This window comes from Brassica napus, chromosome A3, assembly GCF_020379485.1.
Source record: "Brassica napus cultivar Da-Ae chromosome A3, Da-Ae, whole genome shotgun sequence".
Taxonomy (NCBI): Eukaryota; Viridiplantae; Streptophyta; class Magnoliopsida; order Brassicales; family Brassicaceae; genus Brassica; species Brassica napus.
In genome coordinates this window covers 927,722-948,020 of record NC_063436.1, presented here as the reverse complement: position 1 = coordinate 948,020, position 20,299 = coordinate 927,722, and the positions used below count along the sequence as shown (strand labels likewise).

Sequence of the window (20,299 nt, the reverse complement as noted above, 5' to 3'; positions counted from 1 at the left end):
TAAAGTATTGTTTATCTAATCTCTATTCACTATTCTTAACAAAGACCTCATGATTCATGAATATATAAACCGGGATTTTACCAAAAAAACAATATATATAAACCGGGAAAGATAAACCGGAACCAAAAAAATTACGCATCAGGCTAACCACATGTGTCACTAGACTGTCACTATCAATGCTCACTAGACTCAAGGCCCTCACCATTTTATAATAGCAAAAACTACACGTAGTTGATTATTGGAAACATAAAACGCTCTGTTGTTTATCCACGGCCGGCCTTGCCTCTCTCTATTGACATTGGAGGCTTTGGAGCTTTGCATCGGCGTTATCGGATAATCAAAATACACACGAGACTATAATGTCGAAGATGAACCAAAACGGCGTCGTTATGTTCTTCACTGCACTAGCTTTCCTCACTGCCACCACCGTTTCACTCCCTTCTTCGCCGGACCGATTCCTCAAATCGGCGTTAACTTCTCTCCGTTCACCGGCCCTACCCCAGGAGTACCAAGAACTCACCCTCCAATCACCTTCCGATCACCTCACGCCATCATGCTCTCACCTCCTCCTCCGCCATTCCTTCGCCAACACCATCAACAAACCTCCGTTCACCGCCCCCTACACTCCTCCACCCTCCGATTGCGCATCGCCGCCGTGGTCTCGCGTCGTCCTCGACCTACGCGCCGCCTCGAGCGGCGATCAGTACGATCGAATCTCCGGCCTCTGGCTCGGCGGCGTGGAGCTGCTCCGGACAAGCACGGCGGAGCCGAGTCCGACGGGAATATTCTGGAAGGTTCGTAAGGACGTCACGAGATACTCCTCGCTGTTCACGAGATCCGATCTCAACGTCACGATGATGCTCGAGAACATCGTCAACGATGTTTACACAGGTATTTTTAATCGGTTTAATGTTGGTTTAGTAATCGTACCCGGTTTACATAAAATCCGGTTCAGTAGCTACTATAACAAACTCTGTAACAGACTCTGTAACAACTTAATAGGTATCTATCACATCAATGTCACACTGGACTTCTACGAGTTCAATCCCATTGAGATACTCAGTAGACAGTCCCCGGCGGATTTGATCGCTCCGGTGAGTAACGACGGAGTCTGGTTCATGATTGAAAACGCAGAAGAGAGTTATTCAAATAGGATTGCACTTCCGTTGAACACTCGTAAGATTGTGCTGGAACTGTATGTGTCTTCTCATGGAAACGATGAGTTTTGGTACTCGAATCCACCGGATTTGTATATCGAAACGAACAAGCTAGCGACTGGGCGTGGGAACGGTGCTTACAGAGAGGTTGTTGTGAAGATAGATGGGAGGAATGTGGGATCAGAAGTGCCGTTTCCGGTGATTTTTACCGGTGGGATTAATCCTCTGTTCTGGGAGCCTGTGGTTGGGATCGGTGCGTTTAACTTACCTTCGTATGATATTGACTTGACGCCGTTTCTTGGAATGCTTTTGGATGGGAAGGATCATGAGTTTGCGTTGAGTGTTAATAATGGGATATCGTACTGGCTTGTAGACGCTAATTTACACATCTGGTTGGATCATGAGTCTTCGAGTGTTGAAGCTGGGAGTGGGTTTTACGAGAGTCCTAAGCGTCATATGGTGAGAAGAGAGCTGTTGGAAGAGCTTGATGGGTCTTTCAAGGTTGAAGCTGAGGTGCGTAGTGAGTTCGATGGGTGGGTTAAGTCAAGTGAAGGTAATCTGACAACTATGGTTAAGAGTGTGTTTAAAGTTGGGAGCTTGGTGAAGTTTGAGAAGGATGGAGCGTATAAGAGAGTTGAACAGAGAGTGGAGACCAAACGTGTCGTGGAGGTGACTAATGAATCGGGTGAACAAGTGAATCGAGTTGTTCAGCAACGGTCGTATCCACGGACTGTGATCACCTCTACTCTTAGAGGGTTGAGCAATGATAAGGATATGTATGTGCTCGTGACGAATGTTTCACAGGCTTTGAATGAGAGATACTCAGTTGGAGAGGCTTTGACTGAGGTTTACAATAGACAGGACTCGGATGGTTGGATGCAAGTTGAAGATCACAATGTCTTGGCTGGTGAAGCGACGACAAGACAGAGTCTCAGGTACATCGATGAGTTTGGGTGTTATTCTCGCACCGTTGTTGCGGCTAATGGTGAGATCGATCAGGACAGTTCAACTGATACTTGCCCTTCGTCTTCGTCCTCTTAACTCGACTCGTTGTGCAGCTGAACACTTTGCCTTGTATAAGAGATACTTGTACTACAAATAACCATGTCCAGGGACAAAAATAAGAGATACAATGCATTTGCTTTATTCATTAAATTATTTCTTCTAATCATATGGGTCATATGCTGACCAGTGACTAGACCATGCATTAGTCTTCTTTATTATCGCATGAGTTACAAGTTCAGAAAATGGACCATTGATCAAATCAACCCACAGCAACAAAGCTTTGAACTGAGACGTTCTGCCTCAACGAGAACGCTTGGGGAAGTTTCCAACTCCTGCCATGAACCATCTTCATCCCAGGTCTGAATCACAAACCTGACTTTCTTCACATCTGGTCCAACCACCATATCAGAAATATAATAAGCATCAACATGAGCCGTTCCAAGAAACACTTTCTCGCTTCTTGGTTCTTCCATTACCTTCCTTGACTTGTAATCACTTGAATTCAGCTTCTCCGCATACACATTGTACCTTGTAAACACAGAATCCTCCTCAGGATGCTTCAACCTCCATTGCAGCTTACAATTCAAAGTCCTGGAGCCGGAATCACCCGGTACAATCTCTATGTTATGAGCCTCGACAACCCATGCTGAAGCTGGGGGGAAAGATTTGGTTTTCTGCTGGGACTTGATAGAGATATGGCCAAGCAAAGCAGAGTATCCTTTTGTGTTTGTTTCTTCTGCAAGATCATCTGGACCGTAGCACAAGGCAGAGATCTCAGTCAGTGTGTGTCCATCCATAAGAAGGTTTGTTTCGTGCACTGTCCAGTCCGATGTGGTCCTTCTTAGGCATGGCAGGAACATGTCACCAAATCTGTGCATGTATTCATTTGGAGCCATGATTAAGGACTTTGTCTCCTGTGAAGGAGTTGAAAAACGGAGGAGAAGGCCTAGCATAGATCTTTCATCTGATTTCACCTGCACCGTTCCAAACACTTAAAAGATGAAGAAGACGTCAATTATTATCAGCTAATCAAAAATGTGATGCATATGTGACTTACAGAGTAGGAGACAGAGATGTGAGAACCAGAAAGCTTTAGGTTAGGTTTGAATAGTCTTGTTGTGTAATGTGCATTTCTCTTTAGTGTTCCTTTGAAACTAATGTTCCCTCCTCCGTTATATGATGCTTCTCTACCACTGTAAAAATAGTTTCTTCTTAGGACATGTGAGAATAAACTATGTAAAGGCTAGTGTTAAGTTCAGAACTCACTCAACCATGACCTGCATGGCCTCTGACTTGTTTCCTTCATTGAATTCTAAGAGTGGCTGTTACAAAGAAGACAAGATAAGATCAAGAATGCGACTAGAAAAAGTTATGCCGTCTTGTATATACTTGGAACAGAGTTAGGAGCAAGAAGTGACAGTTGAACCTGCAGACTTTGGCAAGAAATGTTGTACCAGGGAGCATCTGATAGTTTCTGACCTTGGAGAGAAACATGAGAACCAAGTCCCTGGATAATAAAACAAGAGAAACTAGTTTCAAAACTTGCTAAGAACATTGCATCTCTGGAGACTAAGGTACTGAGACTCACCTGATTAAAATCTGAGTAGAAGGGTAAAGATTGTGGATATGTTTGAACTATTCCCCATGACTTCTCAACAAGTGACCACCATCTACAAAACAAAAAAAAGAGAATCCATGATGATAAAGATCACATAGATCCTTTATACCATCACAAAGGCTAATAAGTATTACTTGTTTTGTGCGGTATGATAATCTGGTGGTTGATTGGTCTCATACACCCATCCAGGAGCAAATAGAGCAGCTGATACATCGCTGCTCTTCAGCAAATCAAGTGCAACATTTGCCTACAACCATGTATAAGAAGAAAACAAACTTAACATGCAGCTTATTTATGACAGTAGTGAGAAAATTGAGATGCATACCTTCCACTGGCCACCACCGAAAGTGCCCCTACCAAACACATCTATTCCCATGTAGACATCATGTTTTCTCTCACCAGCAATCTTAGCTGATGCTTTTGGGTAGTTCTCCTGAAAAGAGATGCACACTCATATATTAGGAATGAGGATGATGAGAATGAAACAAGTAAAAGGGACAAACCTTCCATGTATAGTTCATGAATATTCCATCACATATATCAAAGAAAGGCTTGTTCATTTCATTCAACTGGTCTTGCCAAGCAAGTCTGCCCTCAACAGTGACACTATCATACCTATACCATTAAAACACTCACAAGGATCAGTACATTTTAGCTAAAGAGTGAGTTCTGAGGCTTGTCAACACTTACCATATAACTAAACTCCCGGGTACAGATGAATGCATGACTTTTGTAAGATGACTAACAAAAGTCTTCAAATTTGGAATCTGGACTTTATCTATTACATTCTCTATATTAATCTGCAAGTAGGAATGTTTCTAAGGTGTGTACTAGTATCATAAATTATATCAAAAAGAAAAAAAAGAACTCACCAGCCACCCATCAAAGCCTAGAGCAGCAGCAAGTTCTGCTAAGCGCTCTGCATACATCTGCGCAGACTCCTTGGTCGCCAACAACTCCTTGCAAGTAGCTTTTCCTTCGTCCCATTCAGTGATGAAAGTCCCCAGTACCTTAAGATTCAAACCCTCCATCAGTCAACATTCAAAGATAACTTCAAGAACAAGATCCCATCTTAAGATTCAAGATCCTGAAAGGGTTATATACTGACCTTGACGCCGTGTCTGTGAGCAGTGTTGGTCCAGCAAGGAGGAGGGAGAGTGACGAGAGAGTGAGCGAAGTAGACAAAAACATCCATCAAGTACCAGTTCCAGATCGCGAAACCTTTGTTGTTTCCACAACCTTGTACCCACTTGTCGTCAACGTACCCTCCTTTCATGTCGTGACAAACAAGAAGCCTGGATCGGTCAGGCAAGGTACCGATGTTCTGTGGGAGAGAGACTGAGGAGCGGTTAAAGGGGAAGTGAAAGGAGTCGAAGTAAGACCGAGAAGCCAAGTCTTGGAGAGTTTTGATAGGAAATGAGATCGGTGTGGATGGCTTTGTGGGATCGAAAGGTGGAGGTGGAGCTAGCATAGCTTCGTCTTTGGATATGGACATCACGACGAAAGAGAGGGAGAGGAGTTTAGAAGAGATTACAGAGAAGTAGAATGGTTTTTGCGAGACTTAAACTAGTCAACGTCAACGGCAAGAGACGAAGACGATGCTATGTATCCCTTTAGTTTAGAGCATCTCAAAAAAGGAACTCTATTTTGAAGTTTCCAAAACTCTATATTTGAAGTTTCAATGTATTCTTCTCCAAAAGTAAAACTTCAAACCTAACTTCAAAATTATTTATATTTTACACTATAATCCTTATATTTGTCATAGTTGATGTAAATTCATAAAACTTCTATAAATAACTAGTACATATATATAAATATTACAGAAAAATTAATTAAAAAAATCTTACACTAAAATATAAAATTATAAATAAAAGTACATAATTAAATATTAAACTGCAAGCAAATACTACATTATTCCATAAAATTATTTTCGTAATGTTCCCATATATGATCAACTAGTGCATTTCTTATACCCACTGATAGTTTGATATCATCAAATAAAAAAATCCTTGATCTTTTAAACGAAAGTACAACAAGCAGGAAAAAAGGTCATGAGATGATTGAATTACGACTGCAAAATGAAGCAACAAAATTAGCTTTTAAAGAAGTAAAAGAGGAAAATAAAATATTTCTAAAAAACTTAGCTTCTATCGATGATGTTAATATTCGTGAATACATTCGATCTGAACAAGAAAGAATCGTACGAAAAAGGCGTCAAGAGCAACAACAACAATCATCTTCGGTTACACAAAATTTGTTTGGACAATATTTTGGAGATCTGGGAGGCTTTGGAGCAAATTTACCAGACTATTAGTGTTGTTATAATATTTAAATTTGAGTAATAATTATGTCTTCTTGTGTCTTTTTAATAAGTTTTTATTATGCTTTTTTGTAATATTCTTGTTGTTTAATTCTAATTTTAAAATATTATAAATCTTGTTTTAAAATTTTTATTTAATTTCATGTGTAAAACTTAAATTTATAAAACAAATTTAAAATATTTATGAGATATAAAAGTTTTAAGGATTAAAACAATAAACAAAAAAATATTTAAGAATTATAAATATGATCTATAATTGTAAGGACCAAAATGCAAATAAAAAGATGAAACTTCAAATTTGAAGTTTTGAAAAGTGAAACTCTATATTTGAAGTTTCACTCTTCAAAACTTCAAATTTGAAGTTTTGAAGTTTCTTTTTGGAGAGCAAAAAACTCTATATTTAGAGTTATAGAGTTTCTTTTGGAGATGCTCTTAGAGCAAGAGACTTTACTAGCATGTGCAAGCGTGCACACTTTACTAGGAAGATATTGGCAATCGATTAGAGAAATAATCTAATATTTAATAGAGTTACAACAACAACAAAAAAACTTATAAACAGAAGTTTGTTCTACTATGAGGATTCACTTTTGTGTTATGGCTCTTTCGATATAAGACTATCTCAGGTCTTTTTCTTTTGACTAATTATCTCAGGTCTTTTACGAGACATGTTCTTTGAAATATCATATGGAGATCGACGTGTATTTCCTTTGGATTGCAATTACCTTAGAGATACGACTTTTGATCTATGTTTTATGTTTTAGTTAGTACTAGGTTAAGATCCGCGCCTTGCGCGGGATGAACATTATATATATATAAATTATTTTATATATTATATGTTTATAACATATTATAAAATAATAAATATATATTGAATAATTAAAAAGTCATTATCTACTATTATATAACTAAATTGGTGCGAACATATAAATAAATTTTATAAATCAAAAAAATATTTTTTTCTATTTGATATGAAATATAATTAAATTTAAATGATAGTAACATAAATATGGTATAATTTTAATATTAATATTTATTAGATGATGCTTTTTACTCATATTTTTTTTATCATTTGTATCTGTTATAGCAAAAAGTCTAATTTAGTGATAACAAAATTTTCACTGTGAAATTAATGGTTTAAGTAATTTATAATATTTTTAAAAATTAAGTTGTCAATATTTTTTCAAATTTTTATCAAAAGAATGTTCAAAGTAAATTTCAAAATTAAGGTATTTATGTAGTTTTATATGGCATATAGTTTAATTTAAAATGATACATATATTTATATATCTTTTATTTTTGATACTTATTCAATGAGACTTTCAACTTAAATTATTTTTTAATTATTTGTATCATGTCATAACAAAAGTTTTAAATCATAGATCACAAAATTTGAATGTGAAAGTTTTAACAGTTTTAGTAATTTATACTCGTTTTTAAAAATTCAAAATATAATATATAAATATTTTTTTTAATTTTTATTATATAGTTATTATGATTTTTTAATTTATTTTAATAGCTTAAAATTAAACAAATATAATTATAATACACACATATTTTTATCAAATCTTTATTATTCAAAATCATTAATTGTCATATATACTTTAGCCACATTAGGCAATTCCGTAATCTTATTTAAGGAAATAATGAAGCACATTAATAATGTATTTATTGTGGTTTAATAAAAAGCTTATAATATATTTAGATGGACCAACCTATTTCTCTAAGAATTCCAAGAATCATTCTAGAGATGACACATGGCTACAAAAAAATGTTGGAATGTTTCTCAAATAATATATAGGGGATTCCCCTTTTTATCTTTATTTGCTATTTTTGATTTTTTTTTCTCTTGATGTACTGATTCCGAAAGATTGATCTTTGCATGTTTCTAGCTTTAGAATTTTTTTTTAATATAATATTTAGATAAAAAAAGTTTTCTTTAAAAATAATATTGTTGATCATGAAAAGATACATGCCCGACATGGGTTATGATATTGATATTATTAATATCCGGATTTTGGTTTGATCATAGGTATAGTTTCAATCACATGCTAGATGTTTTGTTGTTTACGACTTTATAAGCTGATGATGATGTTGTCTAGATATACTTTTTGGAAAAATAATAAGATTTTATCTACGTATCATCTAACTATTCTTGTTTTTTTGTTTGTTTTATTTAATTTAATGGAACAGTTTATGTATGATCTTTTTATTTTATTTATCGGAGTCTAATGTAAAATGATTAATGTAAATTTATATATATATATATATATATATATATATGAAGTTTATTTGTAAGAAAATATAACATTCTAATAATATTTGTCATTTTTCATTGTAACATTTTTTTTGTTTTTCTGTAGAATAATCCATAAGATTCTTAGTTTGTTTATGAAATAGTAATGATTTTATAACACTCAATATTCATAAAAATGATCAAACACAAATAAAGTCAATCAAAGTTCATCTATGCACACATGATATATTCTGTAAAAATAGTAAACTAATTTGTTTTTCTAAAATAATAATTTTATTTGATTGTATTTAACTAATTAGTTAATTGTTTTCTTTGCCATCAGTTAATAGCTTATCAATCGAGATTGAGTAAAAAATCATTGAATTAGATATATAACAAATATTTTATTGTATAGCTTATTACTTATTTATTATGTTAAGAATATAATAATTTTTTGTTTAAATTTTTTGATTGATTGATAATTGAATCATATCTTTACACAACAATTTGATTAAATATTTTTTAAGTATTTTATAAATATGTATGTATGTTTATTAGTTTGCATGACTAAATTTGTAGAAAAATCAAAGTTGATTATGGAGCAGACTAAGAAGCATCAAATATTGATTTTGAGGTAGATGATGTTTTATTATAGTTATTAGGTTTGATGGTTACAAATTGATAATGTTAGTACTTGTTTATTATGTTAAGAATATAATAATTTTTTTTCTTAAATGTTTTGATTGATTGATAATTGAGTCATATCTTTATCCAATAATTTTGATTAAACATTTTAAGTTTTATAGAAATATTTGTATGTTCATTAGTTTGCATGACTAGATACTGTACAAAAAATCAACGTTGATTATGGAACGGATTACAGAATCATCAAATATAGATTTTGAGGCAGATGATGTTTTTATATAGTTATTAGGTTTGATGGTTACAAATTTCTAATGTCATTACTTGTTTATTATGTTAAGAATATAATAAGTTTTTTTTGTTTAAATGATTTGATTGATTGATAATTGAATCATATCTTTATCTTACAATTTTGATTAAACATTTTAAGTATTTTAGATATATGTATGTATGTTTATTAGTTTGCATGACAAGATTTGTAGAAAAAAAAACAAAGTTGATTATGAAGCGGATTAAAGAATCATCAAATATTAATTTTGAGGTAGATGATGTTTTTATATAGTTATTAGGTTTGATGGATACAAATTGCTAATGTTATTACTTGTTTATTATGTTAAGAATATAATGATTTTTTTTGTTTAAATTGTTTGATTGATAATAATCATATCTTTATCCAACAATTTTGATTAAAATTTTTAAGTGTTTTAGAAAAATGTATGTATATTTATTGAGTATGGACTGTAGAACAAAACTCAATATTTTATCAATCGAATTCAGCTTTTTATCGCAGAATTTGCGCTCAAGTATTTTATTAATCCATTATATTTTGTTTGTTTGTCAACCTATTAATCCATTTGTATTACTCCGTAAAAAAAGTTTTCAGTTTTGTTTTTCCCCGCTTATTTCTCTCTAATACGTATTGTAGTGTTAAATAAACAAAGGATCTCTGAAGATATAAATATAATCAAAAAATAGTTTGTATGACTAGATTTGTAGAAAAATCAAAGTTGATTATGGAGCGGATTAAAGAATCATCAAATATTGATTTTGTGGTAGATGATGTTTTTATATGGTTATTAGGTTTGATGGTTACAAATTATTAATGTTATTACTTGTTTATATGTTAAAAATATAATGATTTTTTTTGTTTAAATGGTTCGATTGATTGATAATTGAATCATATATTTATCCAACAATTTTGATTAAACATAAGTATTTTAGAAATATGTATGTATGTTTATTAGTTTGCATGACTAGATTTGTATAAAAAATCATCGAATATTGATTTTGAGTTAGATGATGTTTTTATATAGTTATTAGGTTTGATGGTTACGATGCTTGATCATCGTATGAGAAACAACAATAGAACATGTGAGAAATTTCTAAAGATTACAGACTTCAATGTTTGGCTAAGTGATGCTTAATCAATTTTTTTTTTCAAAAATGTAAATATAAAAAATTATTCAAACAACGTTTAAAATTTACAAGTAAAATTGAAGATGTATAAGTATAGAATATACAAATTAGCTAGCAAGACAAACCAAATTTGTTAAATTTCATTCCTTAAATTTCCATTAAATTTCACCAAATTTATAACATTGCAATATGTATGTATGTTTGTTAATTTGCATGGCTAGATTGTAGAAAAATAAAAGTTGGTTATGGAGCGGATTAATGAATCATCAAAGATTGATGCTACGAGAGATTCTATCTATTAAGCCACAATATTTGATCAACTTATGAGAAATAGCAATAGAAAATGAAGAGAAAAATCTAAGGATTGCGGACTTCAATGTTTGTTTAAGTAATGTTTGATTAATTGGTTTTTTAGAAAAAAATGTAATTATCAAAAAGTATTTTAACAAAGTTTAGAACTTTAAAAATAAAAATAGAGATGCATGTTGGTAAATCTTTACGGTCAGATTTCAGATTTTGATTTTTTGTTTACGAGTTTCAAAATTTCACAAATGATTCAATGTAATGTGTGGTTAAGTTATATAGTTAATGTTAATTCTATGAAAGGTTTATTAATTTTTTTCCTTAAAACAATTATATGGATTGAAGGGTGGATTATAAAAATATACTGAAAATTATTTAAAGTAAAGATTTAACTAGGATGATCTCAAGTGTTTTTTTCACAAGTAAAAAACTTTTCCAAGAAAAGATAATATCATGTTTTGGAAAATTTATATACGTTTTGTCAAGTGGATTTGTAGAAATTGTATTCACACAGTGTGAATTGAACATTAGGTAACTTGAACTCATAAGGTTTTCATAAGGATTCACAATTTAGTTGCTTTTGGAGTGTACAAAAGGTTTAAATGAAAAAGTGGGAATCATTTTATTGATTTTCCATAATCTTTAGAACAATATGATCCCACGTACTTCTCAAAAACTAGAAGCGAACCAAAATTAAATACTGAACCGGCTACCAATTGAATCGTATTTTCTCGGTTTCTTCAAAACCCCTTTTTGTGCAGCTTTCAAAAGCCCATTAATAGAAGATATCTATTTCGGCTTGATTTCAAAATACTCTCGGCACTTAATATTATTACACGACAAAATTTTATAGTCCTTACCCGATTCATTAAACAATTTAAGTATGTACACATGTTTGTTAGTTTCCATGTCTAGATTTGTAAGAACAACAAGATCATTTAGGTTATAAGAAAAGGCACGACACCCTGATATCCATTGCATTTAAGAAAGTTACTCTTATGTTATTGATGTATGACCATTTTGTGTGTGTTCTATAACCACAGGGTGGTGGGCTAGTGGTCTTGAGGTAGTTAACACACCAATACGGACCCGGGTTCGAATACCCCCTGTGGCCACGGAATGCTTTACGCCCTCCCCAAGTTTAAAGTTATCGCGGCGTTGGTGCTGGGTCCTTGGGTAATGGGTATTAGTGCCGGCTGGTTCCGGGCCAGGGGGATTAGATGGTTGGCAATCGGAAACCATGTGCGGATTACGGGCCTTTGGGCAAACGGAAACCACGTGCGGATTACGGGTCACCTTTGAACCTCCTGTTAAAAAAAAAAAAAAAAAAAAAGACTTCTAGAGAAGGAATAATTTGGGTGTTTGCAGCGGAAAGCTATGAGTTTTTTGACTGAAAGCGGAAAGCTATGAGTTGATAATTTGTTCTTTTAATCCTAGTGTTCGTAAAAATAAATTGAATATACAGGTTCTTTGTATTATTTCCCACTAGGGGAATAAGAACTATCACGTTGCCACGCGTTTCCAGCTAAGTTTTATTTTTGCATGTCCTTTTAGAACCTTCTTACTTAAATAAAACTTTGAATCAAACGAATTAAAGTAACCCCATATAACAAAAAAAAATTAGTAGACCAAAGAACTTAAATTTGAATAAAATATGAACCACTAGGTTGGTTGGTTGTAATTAACTAAGGAAACACAAACGGAATAGAATAAGATAATCCCAACTTGACCAGACTAGTAGCCAATGAAACTCAAGTTGGCAATAGTTTAAGCACGTCAGTCTTTGCTTTTGTTCTAATAAATAATTATATGAACATGGTAATCAGGTTTAAACTATATTCCCTTCTTTTTTTTTTTTGTCAAACCAAAACTATATTCCCTTCTATATGATCTTTTCAAATACGATTCTTTTCATCTTGAATACATATGATCTTACGAGAATAATGTATACTGTTTTTTGGTCAAAAGTTGTTTTTTTGCCAGAATACCCAGGCTTTTTGTAGACAATTTAATATTTATCAATGTATTTAGTCAAAACAGACACACGGCAGATGTAACTTCTGTAATCAAATTGATTCCTAGTTCAGAATATCGGCTTTAAGATTATACTAACATCGGCCTTAAGATTATACATTTTTTTGCGAAAAGTACAAGTATATCATGTTTAACACTTACATACAACAAAAACGGTGAAGACATTAATGAAAAAGAAATCATAAATTAAACACAAAATATTTAACATATTATCAACTCACAAATGTTATTATGTACCAACGGTGCGAACCCCTCGAAATATGTGGTATATGTCGATATTGCTACCAAGTCTCAAACAAATTTCAATTATTTCTAAACCATACTTATATTAAAAAATAGGCACTCGAAATTTTTATCCTTGCCATCCAAATAAAATATAAAAAGAGAGAAAAATAGATACATAATTGCAACAATATAAAAAACATGATTATTGCCGGTTGGTACTTCTAGCCAGAGACTGAAGATTGCACCGGACTATAGTATCAACGAAGCTAACAGTCTCCTCCTCCGTGTTTCCCGGCGGTATATCGACGATATAAGACTCCACCACGACGGTTCCTTCGTCATCCGACGCATGCAGTGTCGTCACCGATCGGTAGTTCTCGAGCCGGTGGTCCCCACCCACGACGCTAAAGCTTATCACGTGACGCTCCTCGTCCAGGATCTCAAGCCTCTCGGTGCTCGAGACAGCAGGGAGTCCCGACACGACCATGACTTCCCGGAGATCTCCGGCGTGTAGCCCGTCGCCTTGCATGATACGGCACTGCCTGATGAAGTTCTTGTAAGCTCTAGGGTTATCGAAACGACGCAGGAGGGACCAGACGGACTCGGGTGGCGCGTGGATCGTCTTCACCACCGAGGAGCAGCACTGATCCGGACCAACGTCGTACGTGTGGTGCATCGCCACGTGCTCAGGCACATGCATACCGCGCGTGAGACACACTCGTCTGATCAGACCATCGGTTTGGTCGTGTGGCTGCAGCGTGTGGAAGCCGTTGGGGGCGTCGGAGCCATGTTGGATCTGCACCGCTGATCTCATCTCTGATATCTTCTTCTTCGTCTTATTCTCTTGTTCTCACTCCTTCTTCTCTATCTAGCTCTCGTTATGTGAATGAAAAATTGTGGATTCGTATATATTGGTTGATGAGAGAAGAAGAGAACTTTTTTGATTTCGGTCGCTGTCGGTTGTCAAGTTGGTTTTGTTTGAGAAATTTTAAAAGGATGATCAACTTTTAAATAATAAGATATTTTGAACATATTGTGTTTTCTTTATATATAGTTGTCGATAGATAGATAGAGATAGCTGGGGATGTGAAGGGTTTGTGTGTGTATAGACTCAGTTGTGTTTGTATATGTGACCATGTATGATAGATGCATTGTACCATTTTATGTCCCATGATTTTTTATCTTTAGACGTCTACATTTTCTATAAATACATTCCATTGTATATTCCTCATTTTCCATCCAGATTGAGAATCTACAGGGTTTAATTATACTAGTGTCTTTGTCCGGGCTACGCCCGGATAAATTTCTTCTTATAATTTTTAATTAATTTTAGCTTGTTTATTTTTTATAAAAGCATGTATATATATTATTTCAAAATTGACTACCAAAAATATTAGTAATAATACACAAATTAATTTATTATATTGTCCAACGAATTTGAAATGAATAAACTCAAGGGTTGATTGGTAATGGTGGTAAATGTTTTAGACATCCACTCTTTTCTAAATTTTTTTTTAAAAAAAACAAACATATTATAGCTTTTAAAATTAAAGATACAATATAAATTTTTTGTAAAAAATAATATATTAGTTTTCAAAATCAACTTTTCTAAAGATTTTATTTAGTGCTTTGAAAATAAATATACAGCAAAACAATTAAAGCCGAAGCAAAACAATTCACAACTTATTTTCTAAAGTAAAAACAAAAACAAAAACTACAGAACAACCAAACAACCACTCACTTTTTGTTGTTTATTTATTATTAAAATTAACGGAAAGTGATGAATAGTCAATATTCTTATGTTTCAGCTAAAATATTTTGTTCATATAAAATAATTGTTAAATCTACATTTAATTTTACAAAACAATTATGTATTTAGAATTATTGATTTTACATTTTAAATTTTTGCCCTCTCTACAAAAAAATACAAACTGACATATATACATGCTTTTTCCGATCAAATAGTAATGGAATTAAGAGAAATGAAATTGCTTTACATGGTTTCTGATTAAAATAGATGATTTAAATCGGTTATTTTTACAAAACCAAACTATTTTATGATAAAGAATAAACTGAATAAAAATATCAAACAACAAAAATGCTATTTTTTTTAAATGTCGGTTCTTCACGAAATTCCCATCCCTTTTGATGAAGATTGTTTCAGGTTTCATTCATATGAAGATTTTGAAGCTAAATGTGATCTCAAAGGTGACATCTACGGTAAGCTCTCTAATTTTACAAATCATCTCTCAGTTACATTACTTTATGTTTTGTTGTAGTTTTTAGTCTATCTTCCTGCTTAGATAAAGAAATCTGGAATTTTTTTGGGTTAACGTAATAAGTTCAAGTTTTTAGAGTTTTGGTTTGTCTTGAACATTCTCTGAAGTCACTCTTAAAAGAGGCACATGTCGATGAATTATTTTCGGTCATTCGGTTTGTGAAAGTTAGTAAGTATATACCAAGAATTTTTATTAGCCATCTAACTTACACCCTTAATAGATGTTGTTGGGCACCAGGCCCGGCTTAATTTTGTAGGGGACCTTGTGCAAATTCTAAATTTTCAAGAGTAGTAAAAGGAATTTGCAAAACAGGGCCCTAATTCTACAAAATTAGACCCTAAATTCTAGCTAAATTCTTCTTAATTTTTGGTGGACCCTGTGCAAATGTGCCTTGTGCACATGGCAAGAGCCGGCACTGTTGGGCACATGAAGCTGGTCAATGAACAGACTCTTATTGAGCATCCCATCCTTGACGAAGTGGAGATTGCTACCACTCTGCACATTTTGGTTCATGTGCAATCACATGAGTAAGTGTTTTTTTTTTATTTTCAAGTCACCATCTCTCGGTAGTTCCTAAATCCGTAAGAACTTATTTTTTGCAGCGGAAAGCTCTACCTTTGGGACCAGGCTGCAACAGACTTCTGCAAGAAATTCAACTCTTATGAAAACACTCTCACAGTGCTTTTGGTCACGACTGTTAACACCAAACGTCTCGGAGGTTACCATTTCTCTCTTTAGTCTCACATTTTCACTGATAATTGTGACATGTTTTCCAAAAAGTTTGTCATTGTTCGCTTATGTGATACTAACTTATTAACCATACAAAAACGTTTTGTTTTTTTTTGTCATTGGTTGCTAATTTATCATGCATCACATAGATTGTATATTTTTACAGCCTTATTAATCATATATAGCATGCAGAGTTAGTCCATTGAAGCAGAGCATTTTTATCTAAAATTTTGAGACTATCAGGTAACATGTAAAACTATTGTGGTTTCTAGCATGATCATTATTGATTCATTGGTCCCTTATGTTTCTCATGCTTGTTTACATCCATGTTTTAAGAAGAACTCAGATGTGGAGACTTCTCTTTTGCTTAATCAAACTCCATTAGTGTGCTATCCTTCAAGTAAGACTGACATTCTTACAGCAAACAACAATACAATGTAGTATGTTTGTTTGGAGGAACTGCCTCTATGGAGAAGTTTTCTTTCATGAGTTCATTGAAGATGATTTTGAACATGTCTTTGTTTCTGTGGTTGCGAAAAAATTGTTGGGACTGTATACGGAGTTTGGTTTAAGGCGTTCTAAATAACAGTTGCCTTTCGAGGCAGAAACAATGTTTAGGGTGAAAATACGTTAGTTGTTGATGTGTTTATAATCATTTAGAGAATGGATGAAAGCGAAAGTTGCATACATGTTCGTTGATGAGAAGTATTTTTGAGCTAGATGAGTAAACCATCTTTTGTTTGATTCCGCACCGTCCATAAATAGATGACTCCTAAATCCAGTTTTTCATTGATTAGTCTGATATGACACCACTCCAATTTTTTTCCTCTCGATCTCACCAAAAAATATTTTGGATTGTGTCTTTTAGGAAACGTAACCTCGCTGACGAACTGTTTATTACTTGGTTATAGGAAATCCCAGAGAAACACTAAAGGAACAATAGATAAAAAACCAAGGATTTGTTCAAAAAGAAAAAAAAAAAAAAACCAAGGGATGTGGTGGGAGGAAGAAGTAGGTCACAGTCTGAGTTGTTATCAGGTTGTATGAGTCGGTGTGTTTTCTGCTAAAAGATCTTGGGAGAAGATCAATTACCTGTGATGTTTTTTTTCTTCTACGTTTTAGAAGTACGTTTGTTTTTTTTTTTTTACTATGTTCCTGTAACCGTTGTTAGTCTCTGTTTTCTCTGAGTTAGTAATTATGTAGGTCTGGACATCATTTGCACCATTATGGTTTATGTGCAGGAATGATCATGAATTGTCTTTGCACTCGATCTGAAGTAAAAGCAGGGCTACATGTTAAATTACGTATTTTCAAATAATAATAAGCCTTGGTATAGAAAATAGGAGAGGTGCCAATGCCAATAACAAAGATTCATCACAGGAAGAAGACAAATTTATGAAACATGATAACATACAATATTATGTTTTGATTACAGGGAGTAGGATTTTATATGAAGGCTAAGAGATGTAAAGAGGATTCAAACAATGGTGCAGCAGCTCCATTATCATATGTACTAACTGTTACCATGTCACATGTATTGTTGTATGGAAGGCAAGGCTTGTAAGACTCTGGCTCGGGCTTCTTCCTTAGCTGTTATGCAATGCAGACCAGATTCATCGTACCCACTACCGTAAGAAAGCTCTTCTCTTCATCGAGCATAAAACCTGATTCACACATGCATTCAAATCTCAATATTTGTATTGCATCTCTCATACATCTGAGGGTTTGGAAGAAAAAAAAATTGTTTGTTTTAGAATCATACCTTATAGCTCAGTGACATCGCATGATTTTGTAATTGCATTTCCCACAGTTGATATGCATTTTCATCTGACTTTCTGCTCAGAAACGAACCAAAACAAAACAGGAGTCATGAAAACAAACCATATGGCTTTCATATTAACAGTATGAGCATGTTTTGTTACCTTGGCCAGTTAGCCGCCACGATGGAGAAGAGATTAATGGGAAAATAATGGAATTTGGAAATGAATAGAGGAGTTATGTACATGTTTTGTCTCCTATTGTTCTCATTTCTCAGCATTTATGTTACTGTTATGAGCGACTTTACTTTGAAATAAGTCTTTTTCACCCGAAACTTTTTGTTTCAAGGAACTCAATGTAGCTGTGTATACATATGTGATACATTTGTCTACATCTAAACTATTTACATATATACATTTTGAGTCATTGAACTATAGGTTTTCTTGATGGCATTTACCTGGTTATTGTCGTGGACCCAATCCACAAAACCTTATTTGGCTGGTCATCTCATTTGGCATCTTCATATCAATAGCATAAACATATCAGCAACAACATGAGACAAACTACTTTAAAAAGAACTTGCGGTTTATAGATTATAATTCACATTGACATTCCTGTTACCGTAAGAAGAGCCAGCCCATTGTTCCTAGAGATAAGAGAAAATATAACTTGATTTCAGAATAATATATGTTGCTGTAGTGTATTTTGATAATTGAAAAATATATTTCAAAAAAGAAAATCTACCCCATCTGCTTGCCATTCATGCTCGTACTGTCGTACATGATCAATAAGAGCAGAAAACATCGCCTGAGAGAGTGGAATTAATATCATATAGGTAACTGGATTTGAATGTGAAGAGTTAAAAATCAGTTTGAGGATATCGATGAGGTACCTACTCGTCGATCAGAAGCAGCTATGCGACAATTAGAATTCCTCTTCCTCATCCCAGAAATGGATTAAGACGAATCGGAACTCGGACTCTCCCAATGCAAGACAGAGATCTTTGAAGAACTGGGCATTTACTGGTGAATATGCTGAAGTAGGTGAAAGTGAGGGATTTATAAACTTTTGAGCTGCGAGAATCTGAAGCGATAAAATAGGGTGACTGATGAAGTAATTAATGGGATATTATGAGTAGTAGCTGTGAAGGGCGTGGGCGTTGAGGATGAGAATCGGAGAAGACAATTATTGATTCTATTTTCAGATGAGATGAAGCTCAAAAGACAGAGCCGCCTAGGTTTAAGGAGATGATGACGTGGCTATAGAAAGTTCTCTAATTGGTTGATTTTTTAAACCAACGTGGACACTCTCTTTGGACAGCTTATTCTCCTTTTATTATTGTTAGATATGATCCGGTAAATATTTTTTCTGGAAAAAGGTTAATTTCAGTTGTCATTTTTAATATGAATATATCATCTTATATATTAAAACAGAAGTCACAAGCTTGATTCATGTGTGATATTTTTAAAAATGGACCTAATGGACCTATTCATAGAAATTCATATTATATTTTAATTCAGACTAATAATAAATAGAATTTTTAAAATATTTTAATCATAATATCTTTTGATATCTTTTCATTTTAAATATAAATATATTTATTTTAAAATTCTAACAAATCTGTTTAAAAAGATTTTTACAAGATCTTCATTTTCGAAATTATATTTAAATATTTTCACTAATTTCGAAATTAGTTTAAAATATTATTATACATTAATATATTCAGTTATATAAAATGAAAAATAAAAAAATATATGATATTTTATTTATTATATAATCATAATCAATCATATTAAAATAAAATTATTATATTGAGCTAAATATAATAAATTGTATTAAATTTATATATTTATATATTTTATTTTCGTAATTATAAAATATTTATGTTCAAAAATAAAATCTAATATGTTGGTAAGATGAGTTAACATTATCAAACTATATAATACATGTATAAAAATTAACATGTATTTCTTTAAAGTTAATAATATAAAATCTTTGTAACTACTTTCATCATAATATATTTTCATTTTAAATATAATATATATATTATATTTTAAAAATTCTAATAAATCTGTGTAATATTTAAACAATAACTTAATGTATTTTAAGTTATCTTTTAGAAATGAAAATAAATAAATTATATCCTATTTTATCTACTTTTATAGTCATGATCATGTTAAAATATAATTATTATACTAAAATAAATATGATAAAATTATATTCAATTGATAAATTTTTAAATTTTATTTTCATAAATATAAACTATTTATTTAAAATATAATATGGTGATAGAACGGCTTAGAATTAACAAACTATATAATACATGTCTAAAAATTAACATATTTTACACTATTATATATACAATAATAAATTATCTAAAATGAATAAGCATAAAAATATTGGTAAAAAGAAATCCAGTTTTGAAATACGGGTCAGAATTTAGCATAAATTAAATACCAAATATTTTTTAAATATATTTTCTCATGAATATATTAATTTGCTTAATAACTAAATGCAAATACAATAAGATAACATAAGGTTTAAACAATTAATTAATTATAACCTGTAAATTGTAAAATT

General features: G+C 32.7%; 3 protein-coding genes and 1 long non-coding RNA gene across 5 annotated transcripts; 1 reads left to right on the top strand and 3 right to left on the bottom strand.

Moving 5' to 3' along the window:
• Positions 1-209: 209 nt before the first annotated feature.
• On the top strand, positions 210-2,328 carry LOC106427933 (peptide-N4-(N-acetyl-beta-glucosaminyl)asparagine amidase A). The gene is made up of 2 exons (XM_013868657.3): positions 210-891; positions 1,003-2,328. The coding sequence occupies exons 1-2, from the start codon at positions 360-362 to the stop codon at positions 2,196-2,198; spliced, it is 1,728 nt and encodes a 575-aa protein (XP_013724111.2). The 5' UTR covers positions 210-359; the 3' UTR covers positions 2,199-2,328.
• LOC106427924 (cytosolic endo-beta-N-acetylglucosaminidase 1) lies at positions 2,283-5,396 on the bottom strand. The gene is made up of 11 exons (XM_013868647.3): positions 4,889-5,396; positions 4,653-4,790; positions 4,471-4,580; positions 4,284-4,395; positions 4,106-4,213; positions 3,915-4,027; positions 3,751-3,832; positions 3,589-3,669; positions 3,429-3,484; positions 3,220-3,355; positions 2,283-3,136 (listed from the first exon to the last, which is right to left on the bottom strand). The coding sequence occupies exons 1-11, from the start codon at positions 5,273-5,275 to the stop codon at positions 2,417-2,419; spliced, it is 2,043 nt and encodes a 680-aa protein (XP_013724101.2). The 5' UTR covers positions 5,276-5,396; the 3' UTR covers positions 2,283-2,416.
• Positions 5,397-13,034: 7,638 nt separating this feature from the next.
• LOC106427953 (abscisic acid receptor PYL5) lies at positions 13,035-13,969 on the bottom strand. The gene has a single exon (XM_013868678.3). It carries the CDS (start codon positions 13,765-13,767, stop codon positions 13,156-13,158), a length of 612 nt encoding a protein of 203 aa, XP_013724132.1. The 5' UTR covers positions 13,768-13,969; the 3' UTR covers positions 13,035-13,155.
• Positions 13,970-17,268: 3,299 nt separating this feature from the next.
• On the bottom strand, positions 17,269-18,962 carry LOC125592895. Of its 2 annotated transcripts, XR_007328631.1 has the most exons (5): positions 18,612-18,962; positions 18,464-18,526; positions 17,884-18,365; positions 17,724-17,796; positions 17,269-17,625 (listed from the first exon to the last, which is right to left on the bottom strand). It is a non-coding gene; the product is annotated as an uncharacterized LOC125592895 (long non-coding RNA). The 2 variants fall into 2 exon arrangements; XR_007328630.1 differs by having other exon boundaries at positions 17,724-18,365; positions 18,612-18,953.
• Positions 18,963-20,299: the final 1,337 nt, after the last annotated feature.

What these genes read in the sequence shown, in the direction of transcription:
- LOC106427933 (XM_013868657.3), top strand. Translation starts at nt 360, where the DNA reads ATGTCGAAGATGAACCAAAACGGCGTCGTTATGTTCTTCACTGCACTA. An exon ending in CGTCAACGATGTTTACACAG is followed by an intron (nt 892 to 1,002) that starts GTATTTTTAATC and finishes ACAACTTAATAG; the next exon opens with GTATCTATCACATCAATGTC.
- LOC106427924 (XM_013868647.3), bottom strand. Translation starts at nt 5,275, where the DNA reads ATGTCCATATCCAAAGACGAAGCTATGCTAGCTCCACCTCCACCTTTC. An exon ending in TCGGTGGTGGCCAGTGGAAG is followed by an intron (nt 4,028 to 4,105) that starts GTATGCATCTCA and finishes ACATGGTTGTAG; the next exon opens with GCAAATGTTGCACTTGATTT. An exon ending in GCCATGCAGGTCATGGTTGA is followed by an intron (nt 3,356 to 3,428) that starts GTGAGTTCTGAA and finishes CTATTTTTACAG; the next exon opens with TGGTAGAGAAGCATCATATA.
- LOC106427953 (XM_013868678.3), bottom strand. Translation starts at nt 13,767, where the DNA reads ATGAGATCAGCGGTGCAGATCCAACATGGCTCCGACGCCCCCAACGGC.